This window comes from Actinia tenebrosa, unplaced genomic scaffold (genome assembly GCF_029948245.1).
Source record: "Actinia tenebrosa isolate PJP-AT-01 unplaced genomic scaffold, QUT_ActTen_1.0 PGA_scaffold6__47_contigs__length_16458017, whole genome shotgun sequence".
Lineage (NCBI taxonomy): Eukaryota > Metazoa > Cnidaria > Anthozoa > Actiniaria > Actiniidae > Actinia > Actinia tenebrosa.
In genome coordinates, this window is record NW_028292583.1 from 13,450,033 (window position 1) to 13,460,981 (window position 10,949).

General features: G+C 36.8%; 2 protein-coding genes across 2 annotated transcripts; both read left to right on the forward strand.

Annotated features, from left to right (window-relative positions):
* Window positions 1-83: 83 nt before the first annotated feature.
* On the forward strand, window positions 84-4,132 carry LOC116292429 (LHFPL tetraspan subfamily member 3 protein). Its single transcript, XM_031699750.2, has 2 exons — window positions 84-748; window positions 2,411-4,132. Exons 1-2 carry the CDS (start codon window positions 253-255, stop codon window positions 2,719-2,721), a joined length of 807 nt encoding a protein of 268 aa, XP_031555610.1. The 5' UTR covers window positions 84-252; the 3' UTR covers window positions 2,722-4,132.
* A 117-nt stretch (window positions 4,133-4,249) lies between these two features.
* Window positions 4,250-10,901, forward strand: LOC116292421 (uncharacterized). Its single transcript, XM_031699741.2, has 10 exons — window positions 4,250-5,351; window positions 5,562-5,626; window positions 6,407-6,469; window positions 6,570-6,648; window positions 7,308-8,712; window positions 9,048-9,182; window positions 9,416-9,696; window positions 9,848-10,058; window positions 10,232-10,487; window positions 10,586-10,901. Exons 1-10 carry the CDS (start codon window positions 5,284-5,286, stop codon window positions 10,741-10,743), a joined length of 2,721 nt encoding a protein of 906 aa, XP_031555601.2. The 5' UTR covers window positions 4,250-5,283; the 3' UTR covers window positions 10,744-10,901.
* The last annotated feature ends 48 nt before the right edge of the window (window positions 10,902-10,949 follow it).

Genomic DNA, 10,949 nt, shown 5'->3' on the forward strand with positions numbered 1-10,949 from the left:
TTCATATCGATATTGCCTGTGTTAGAGTTCCAGGGGATATAGGACTTGCACATGATTGGTTGATGACGACTCGACGACCCGGGTGATCTGACAATATACCGCTTCAAAAAACAAAAGAAATCTTGTTGACAAATGCACAAATGTGAAGGCACACGCAACAATGAACAAAGAATTTCACAGCCAGTATTCGACTCGTCCCTGGTGGGAACACTCTCTATTATTATGATTTTTTTGTTCTGTACTTTGTAAAGAATGTCAAATATCGAGAGCCCTGAACTCGAAGATCAACCAATCGATGCGAACAGAACGACATCGTCACCTAACGGCGAAGAAAGAGCCAATTCTAGCAGCAGAATGGTTCGTCATGCCCGAGCTAGACCATGGCATCGATCGAGAACTCGAAGTATTCTAATCGTTCTGTGGACAATATTTACTGTGTTTCTGGCAATTATGATCATCGTAATACTAGTACAACCCCAGTGGCTTGGAGGAGTGCCAAATAAAGATGGACAAATCGTTAATTTCGGACTCTATCGAAGTTGTCCTGAAAGTTGGGAAATGTGTTCCGCTGCTATGGCCGACTTCAGTAAAATTCCTTCCAACGCGTGGAAAGTATCTACTCTTTTGGTTATATTTTCGATATTTTCGACTTTTATTTCGATAATAATTATGGCAGTGTACTGGTTAAAATGTAGAGAAACTGCTGGATTTGGATTTCGCTATGCAACAGGCTTTCAAGTATTTACAGGTGAGTTTATTTATAGACTGCTTTTAAAACTTTCATTTGCCGGCTAATGTATTTCATATTTCTCTGGGGATTTCATCGTAGTATTATTTTCGTAAAGCTGAAGTTCAAATTATTTAAATAAATATTGTTTTGACTTGACTCATAATCGTTTCGTACGGAAATCATATAACGTCTGTTATGAATATTCTATTTTATTCTAGTCTTTTCGATAACGTGGACTTCTATTTAAACATTTTTTTCGAACTATTGACTTCGTTTGCGATTATTTTAATACATGAACTCTGTTTTATTAAAGATTTATAATGTAATCTACGTTAAAGAACTTTCATTTATTCAGCTAGTGTTTTCGAAGTTCTGTGTTTATGCTAGTATGCAAATTTTAAATAGTTAAAAAAGAATAAAGAAAAAACATATCCCTTCGTTTTTATTCCTTACTGTTAATTTGTTTCCTACATATTCTTAAAGCGATCAACAAACTTGTTTTATAAGATAATTTTCTCACAATTGAAAGGTTAAACATGGGATTTAGTTCGGTTTAAGCCAGATTTACTTCAACGTTATTTTCCTTGCTATTTTGCATTTTTTTAAATATTCAGCTATATAGTTTTTAACGAGACAGCTGATATTACCCCAATTATAAACTCGAGATCAGTTCATGCAGTTTTATGATTTCCAAGATTTAAACAAACGGGAAATCTTTTAAACCACAGGAAGTGGGCTTATACTGAAGTGTCAGGCAATTTACCTAATTTAAGATCCAAGAATACCACAATGTTGTAAAGTGAATTTCATTTTCACGATTGTAAATTCACCTTGGATCTTATTAGTGTTTTATTTGTAATTCTAAACATCACACAAACAAAATACCATTCATAGCTTAATAGTTATCTTGTAATAAGAATTTGCAGAGTTACAATGCCGAATGGAATTTAAACGATCGTTCAGGAGCATATTTTTGTTTAAACATCGATATTGCAGTTTCGCTTGATGGCGCTTTTCGATGGGGCAACTTTCTCACGATAAAAAAAAACTAGCCTAAACATTCCTTACATTATTTTTTGGGTGTAATATTTATTTGTAATTATCTAAGAACTACTTGACGTTGCTATATATTTGTACAGCGTAAATCTAGCTCTCGTTGTATTAAGTTTGACATAATTATCCTTCCTGATGACGTCAGATGTGGCCACGATTCATGCTCTATTTCCCAGTAGCAATTTTTTGAATTATTTGGAAGGTTATAGGTAATTAATAGATAAGTGCGTTTTGTGTATATATATGAAGTGCTAAAAATGGTGTAGGATTAAAAGATCGACAAAGTAAGACACGACTCAAGCAAATGTGGAATGCCTTTGAATTCAGTCTATGCATAAACAGCACTTATTTTTTTCTGGTCGTACATGGTTTCATTTATTGTATCATCTAGACCTCTTATGCAGAATGATCCGAATGATGTGTTTATCATAAAGGGTTTGGCTGTGACGCCCCCGCATACATAGTTTTTTCTTGGTCAGGACTGACGTACATGTGCATATTTTCTGCGAAGCTCGTGTTGCAGGATTTTCTTCCTTAATTTCTTAACATGGATTACTTGTTCCCCTCCTCTAGTCTTCGAGTTTTTAATACCATTTCTCGTATCTTTATGGTATGTTCTTTTTTCAGGGTGCTGCCTTTTATTAACCTGCTTCATATATCCCGGAGGATGGGACGTTCCTGAGGTTAGAGAAATCTGTGGTCAAAATGCCGACTCGTACAAAACAGGCAACTGTGAAGTCCGATGGGCTTTCGGGATTGCTATCATAGCAATGTTCGATGCCTTTATCTTGGCTCTCCTATCTTATTTTTTTATCGAACAAAGAGTGGTTTCCAGACCGCTTGAAGCAGTCGGAGGACAGTCGAGACAAATGAATGGAAGCGCCACGTCTCTACGGCAATCACGCCATCGAGAAGAGGAAGAAAACACACAATTGTAAACAGTAAATATATCACAAACAAGCTCAAGATAATTTAATTATTAAAAATCGAAGAAATGAAATGAAAGAATGGGAATGGCAGCACTGAATGGGAGAAAATGAAGACAACTGAAACTCTGAAATGATATTCCATAGAAATCCAAGCACAGGCGGAGTAAAGTAATCCAGTCTACACAGTTAATCGAGGAGTTCAAGGGTCGCTATGCCATGCTGGGTAGCCATTGACCTGAATTGAATATTTTAATATATGCATTTTTAGACAGAAACAGCATTTTTGCACGTACTTCACCAAGTATTCTGACAAGAAATGGAGATAGTTTAAAGTGGAATCAAACTGGTGTTGGTAGCATTGCCAATATATGCAGTGCGCACCTTCTTGCGAAAAATATTTTTGTCGTCGTGAAGTCGGTAAGCAAACAACGCTAACCTTGCAGAATACAGCTCTATAGTACAGCAGCAAGTAGCCATTATCTAGGCCTTATTTGATACTAGCCTCCTCCGCGTGCATCTTTCTTGTCTCTTCTCTCCTTTTGAGTATTGGGCTTCCTGTGTCTTTAAAATGAGGGGGACTGAGGAGAGGGGAGGAGAGGGGAGAAGAAAGAGAGAGCGAAAAGAGAGAGATGCGTCTCCTCTTTCTTTCTCTCTCGCCTAATTAGCGCCTAGTCTCTTTCGACAGGAATCCCAATTCGCGACACAGGAATCCCAATTCAACAAAAAAGAGACGAAAGACGCCTGCGGAAGAGGCTAATTTGATACCTGTTTTCATAAAATATTACCCCAGCCAGTCAACTGGCTATTTTACAGCACGTCTAGCCTGGGTTTTGCCGGCTTCCATCAATTAAATTTCTAATGGTCTAAGCTAGGAATTTTTGATTAACGGAAGCCAAAAAACGCAGACGTCTTGGACTATGCTGGGCACGTAAAGAATGAAAATGGCTATTGCTTTAGTAAAACTACGTGTTTTTATTTATATGTGTGGTGTATGATCGAGAAGCTTTTAGTTCTCGCTCCACGGCAATTCTTATACGGAATAACTTGCTTTTGATACACGCCAAATAGTATTCACCTTCATCACATACTATATCTGATCAGATAGTTCATGAAATAAATAAGAAAAAAATAAGACTCAGGGCTTTTTAAGCTCGTTAAATTTTGTCGGCTTCTTACGAGTTGCTCTAGTGTAAAAAACCTTAGTACGAAGTCAAAATCCCCTTGAAAAAAGTTTAATGTAAAAATCTTTTCATATTGTATACCCCACAGCTCCCAAAATTGTTATTGTATGAATAAGACGTATACAGTCAGCGGGACCTGATTGCACTAAATAACTACATAACGACTCAATAACGGTAGTTTTACAAATTTAAAATACTTTATTGTTAATTTAGATAAATATATGAAAAACTTGAACTAATTGTTTAGTGTATAGGTTTTTAGTAAAAATACGCAGGTGATTATAGAAAAAAATCACGCGCGCTGATTGGTCAAGAAACTCACACTATCACACGATAATCACCTCGAGCGAAAATCCAAAATGGCGTCCTGCCGCTTTATTTCACACCGCCTTCGGCGAATAATTGTTAAATAATGGGAAAGATGCATTATGGGTAGCGCAATGGAGAGCGCGCGGTTTTTAAGATTCTTTTTGGACAATGACTAAAACTGGGTTCTTCTCTGGAAAAATTACTCTATGCTGTTAGATTTTTTTATTGATTGATCATAGCTTGGACTTTAACTCCGAATGTAGTGCTGATGTGTCGCTCATTCATTATTGGATTCACCTTTTTTTGTTCTTTAAATCCATGGAATGGTATACCACTTCTCAAGATGCCTGCTTGTTTAAACAGTTTCATTTCCACTTCTCTGCGCAGCCACGCTGTAGGGGTTGGTAAGACCCCTGGTTACGCCCTCGAAGTGATCTTTTTTAAAGTTCATTTGCTGATTCAGACATAATTTTCGTATTTTTAGTTTTTCGTTTATTAAACCAGGACCATACCTCCAGACATCGAATGCTGAACCGTCGTATGGCAGCGCGAAGTATTTAGGGCTACGCCAGAGATTTCGACCCCGACACCGCTATCCTGGTTGGAATTACAGACTGATCAAGAAGCTCGGCAAAAGCTTAAGGGAGAGGTTAGTCGGTCCCTAGACCGTAGATGATTAACTTCTTGCTTTGACCAACAAACCCCGATATTTCGCTTGTGTCGATGATGAATTAACACCTCTTACCATGGTTGCATACCCACCATACACTTCGGTCAAAATCCAACGAAGAACAACCGAGTGGTCCTGGTAAAGAGCACATTTTCAATTCAAGATGGCGGCCGAACTAGAATTTTATGTAGATCTTCAAAATTCTTTAAATTTAAAAATATCAAGCCACATTAATCAAATATTTTAACTTTAAAATCGATATCTTTTAGCGATAAAGCGATTCGTGTGATAATTCCTACTTTGTCGCGTATTTGTAGTGTTTTATTGTCGGGTATCCTTGGATTAACTTGCACGTGTGTTTTCAACATCAACATCATTTTGTTCATATAAAGTTAAAAAGACATCGTAGGTATGTCAGTACAGACGAAAAGACTGTTCGTTGGAGGACTCAACTCTGGAACCAATGAAAAAGATTTGAGGTAATTTGAAAGTGATATATTTACACACATATTTTCTCAGTTGTAAGTTTTTATCTTATCCTGAGAAGTACATGTACCTCATTATCACTTAGAACTTCTTCAATAAGTTGATTTTGTTTATGAGGAAATAAATAACTAGCCATCCACCATCACACTATTGTATAATATGTAGATATATGAAATAATTCATAGGTTCTGGACTTTTCACAGGGAAAGGTTTAAGACATTTGGTTCTGTATCATCAGTGGAGGTTCATGTAAGACCAAAAAGTGAAGGTCAGTACAAAACAAGTTGCATGTTACTGTGAATAACAATGGTATATGACTATTTCGAAAAATGTTGGTGAAGGTTTTGTTGCATAATATTGCATATTGCATGCCAAGCTGGAAATGCAATATTAAGGCCGGTTTAGACGGTACAATTTTCGCCTACAACTATCGTATACAACACACTCATGTTTGTCGTAGGCGAGTTGTAGGCTTGATTTACATGCTACGACTCGAGTTGTAGGATGGTGCGAGTGTGTTGTGTACAATAGTTGTAGGCGAAAATCATACCGTCTAAACCGGCCTTTAGAGAGTTTTAGATTTACGCTCACTGCAAACGTGAAACATCAGTTGACCAGTAAACAATTCTTTTAAGTTACTGAAAAAGAATCGCAAAAAAAGTCCAAGTAGTAATAAAACAAAAGAGTATTTGCGCTAGGTGAGAAGGTTTGTAAAAGGTAAAGTAAAATACAGGAAAACTATGAAAATGTGGTCACGTTTGCCGTTTGCGGGGAGAAAAAAAAGTCAATCTAAAACTCTCTATTAAATCTGAATTCAATCAGCAAAAGATCACAACAAGATGAAATTTTTCTAAACTTTTGTTATTTGTTGTGTTCCAATCCTGAGCACTGGACAAGCAAAAGTTTTTTTCAAAGTTTATTTTTTATTATATAAATGTATCATGATTTTGAAAAATGAGCATTGAGGTTTGGAATACCAGAAGCTATAGTTTTTACTGTTAAAGATATGGTTTAGTAATATTTCTTCAATTTCATTTTTCTATTAAAGGATTCCCAGAGAAGACCTTTGCATATGTGGAGCTTGATGCTTCAGATTTGAATATTAAGAAATGTAAGTACCTGAAGTAGCAATCACTGTGCATCTTAATATCGCATTTATAATATCCATTCATAAATATAATTCCTGTTATACTTTTACTCTTATTACTCAGGTATAACGATGCTTAGTAACACGAGATGGAAAGGAGGCATACTCAAGATACAGGTTGCGAAGGAGAGCTTTTTATCCAGGTAGGCTGGGCACATATGTACTGTACTCCATTTAAACTTCTGCTATACCCCTCCGGAGGCCTACACCACATGAGTTACACTGTAGGCCATTGGCATTCCTCTGTGATACAAGGTTAACAGATTGTCATAACATGCTGCAATAAAGAGCGCTGCATAAAACAATTGTAATTTTATATTGCCAACAAACCTGTGAAGGGAGCAAAACTAGATAACCCTAAGAAAGGAGCCAGGAGCTCCAACTAGGACTAGACTAGACCTCTAGACCAACTAGACGTCTAAACCAGGAGCAGGTATGGCTAAGTTGGTTAGTGCATGGCTTTTTGAGGCTTGAGATCATCAGAATCATATCTGTTTCAACTTCTCTTTGTTATTTGTAGCTGTAGCTATAATTACCCTTATAAGGAGTACAAAAAGTCTGAGGGGCTAAAGGGTGCACCTTTGAATGCTCAAACCTGAGCCCCTGACTTGGGAGGATGAAGCAACCACTCACTGATGTCTTGAACAAATTACATTCACCATTTTTCTTACAATCAATATGTAATGTTATTCACATCTTAGGGTGGGCCACAGCATTTGACCCCCAACCAATAGAAACCTTTCTAGTATCATATTATGGTAATTGTTTTATTTAATGTTTTATGCACATATCGTTTTTTTAGGCTTCAAAGAGAAAGAGAGGAAATAAAGTCAAAAGGTGATATAAAGAATTCTAAAAGTTCTCCAACGTCATCAGAATTAACCATTGCAGCACCAAACTCTCTTCCTGGTACTCTTATTCCTGGAAAGAAGAACTGGGTTGTTGGTAAGTTTGGTAGAGTTTTGCCTGTTGTTCACATGCGTCAAACAGGCAGCCATAAAATATCCAGGATAGATCCCAGTAAAACTTTGCATAACTTGAAGAGAATCAAAGATGATGCAGGTGATGACAAGACTATATCTGAGTTGACTTGGAGTTTAGGGAAGGAAAATGATGATGAGGTTATTATTAATGGTGATAAACTTGAGGAAGACAGTGATGATACTGATAGTTCATCAGAAGATTTTGGTGGAGAATATAAATCAGCACCAAAAAGTAAAAGGAAGAAAATGAACTCAAAGAGAAAGGAAATTGAGAATTTAGATGAAAGTGAAAAAGTGGAATCATTCAAGGAAAAAAACAACAAGAAAGATTCTCCTTTGAAAAAATATTATACAGAAGAAGAACTAAGTGTAAATGGAGAAGGACTCGAAAACAGAGAGCTAGAAAAGGGTGAAAGTAGTTTGGATGATAATGATAATGTCATCAAAGATGATTCTCTAGGCAACATTGAGAGTGCTGAGGAAAACATTAAATCATTGGCTCCAGCGAAGTCAAAGAAAAAGAAAAGCAAGAAAAAACGAAGAGCATCAGATTCAAGTGATTCTGATCAAGTACATTCTATCCCACATGGTTCGGCAGATGAAACTGTTGTTAAGAAGAAGCCAAAAAATAAAGTCAAGAAAGAAGATCAAAGAATAGATTCGGAGGAAAATTCTTTTGAAAATTCAGAAGATAAATCGATATTATTAGATAGTAAAACAGATTTAAAAAATACACAAAATGATGATGAAAAACACGAAGATTTAAAAATTACCTTGGATGAAAAAATGAATAAGAAGAAGGAGAAGAAGGAAAGGAAGAAAGAAAAGAAATCAAAAGGTGGAATGACATCTGAAAATAAATCTACGACTAATGAACTTGAAGTCATTAAAAAGAAGAAACGAGAAAAGGAAAATAAACAAAGTTATGAAGAAGTAAAGATTGTTGAACCAATTGGCGAAAGCAATAATAATCGAAAGAAGAAACGAGCAAAAATAAAAGAAGAGAATCCAGCTAAGAAACTCACTTCGAACGAGAAGAGACTTCGAGCAGCCAAAGAAAGAGAAGCAAGCTCAATGTCAAAACAATCTATTATTGCATCAGCTTTGAAAAATCTGGATGGTAATGACGAAAACGTGAAGAATTCCAAGCACATCAAGTTTGATGAGGAATATGAAGAAGAGGAGCAAGTGGTTGGAGAAAAGGAAGGAAAAACGAAAGGAAAGGTAAGATGTTTTTACGCTCTGTTGAAAAGCGATTCAGTCAGTGTTTTATTTTAGCACAAGAATTCAATTTTACCGAAAATAAACAGAAGGAATTGAGATACTCAAATGAGATTATAATATTATTCCAAACCACAATAACTCTTGCCAATGTTAATTCATCATAAAGATTGATTATTTCAACCCTTTCAATCCGACCATCTCATTAGGGATTACAATTTTGAACCTTCCTAATCCAATCATTTAACAAACTTATGTCCCCTAACTCGACCCTTCAATTCGACCTCGTAAAGACCCCACCTCACTTATACATATTCATCTACTGCTCTGTTGTACAGATATCAGGATCCAAGGCTGCTAATTGGTTAGGTCTTGACTCAGCTAGCGACGATGATGAAGACTTTCCTGATAAAGAAGTTGAAAAACACTTATTTGCTGCTAAGCCACAGTTTGAAGGAGAAACGGGACAAAAGGTGTGTATTGAAACAAAAAAGTCTGACATTTCGTATTCCAGGCGTTTGTGATTCACAAGGTAGTGAACGTTGAACGTGATGTCACAGTCGCCATGTTGGATGAATTTCACCTAAAATCTTTGGCCGACTTTCTTTTATTATTATATCCTCCAACATGGTAGCAATTTTGAAATTACTTGTAGTTGTTTAAATATTTATGAATATATTTTTATGAATTTATTTTTTCGTTCCAGTTGTTTAAACTCCAAAAATCATATAGAGGTGACAGTAGATTTCAACTCGATGAGCGGTTCGCTGAGAGTGACGATGAACCTTTACCACAAGAAGAGAATGATACAAGAAAGCCCTCTGTGATTTACGCTAGTGACAGCGATGTAGAGACGACCATTGATGATGATATCAGCAAACAGCTGTCACGTGAGAAAGACTTGTCAATGTCAGTGCTTCGTGGTATCCTAGGACACAACATAGGAACCAAGTATGGAGATAACACCTCAAAGAAGGACAGATTTACGTAAGTAAAGATCTCTTGCCTTAAAGAGGCTTTGCAGCCAACAACTTCTATTGTGATTGGGTAACTTTGTAAGTTGGATTGTCCGAATTTAAATATACAAATATTTTTTATACCAAATATAATTATTTTGATTTCTTTGCGTAATTTTTAGCGATTCCAGTTTGATTCGTTATGATCCAACAAGAGACGATCATGCGCAGTTTGAACAAAAACTCAAGAAACAAGACGACCGACCCGAGCCTGCAGTCAAGGGTCAGCAGGAAACTACAGAAGTCATGCGCAGTGTACCAGAAGTCACAATGGATAAATTCTATGATGTTAAAACAAGCGCCTTATCTGAGGTGTTTGGGAAAAACAAATCGGTAAGGGGTTGATGATGGTCAGCTTTAGGGGGTGGGAGTGGGGGTTGGAGTAAGGCGAGGCGCCATGTTCATATAAATTTCCCTCAGAAGAGAAAACACTAGCAGGAATGGCTTGTTTGGCAGATTTTACGCGTAAAGAGTCAGTCAGTCAAGACTTTTTGTTTAACTCCTAGGATGATAATACTACATCATTCAAGTTCCTTTCCGACCAAGACATAACTGAAAATACAGAAGCCTTTAGTTCAAACTGGGGAGCAACAGAAGAACTGCGCTCAAAGCCATGGAATCCTGTAATGTTACCGTACGATAGCAGTGGTGATGAGGAAGAGGACATGGAACACGAGGAGGAACAGGAACATGTCCAAACAGCTCCAGAAGAAAGCTTTTTCTTTCATTTTGGGGACCCAGAATTAGAAAGACGTGTAGACGGTAAGGTTTTGATTTCTTTGGGGTTTACTATGTCAGCTACCACTGTATTGTGACTCGAAAAAGGAAAGGTTTAAAGTATGCTTTTCTCGTTTTCACAGATGAAGAAAGTTTGTTTATGAGAACACAGAGTTTAGACCAACTGAACGAACAGTGGATCGCAAATAGATCTGACCTGACTCAAGATTACAAGAAAAAACACAAGGATGCGTTGAAGAGACAAAGTAAAATGGCGGCGAAGAGAGCTAGAATGAGATAGGTACACGCATATAAGAAGGTACTGTAAAGTATGATACAGTAAAGTACTGCATATGAAGGTGATGTACAAAGAAGGGAAGCTAGGGACACATACACGAAGGTACAGTAAAGTAATGACAGGTATGGTTAATGTACAGGAAAGGGTTGTACAAGGAACGGGAAGTTAGAATGAGACAGGTAATATAGGATAAGGCACCGTAAAGTATG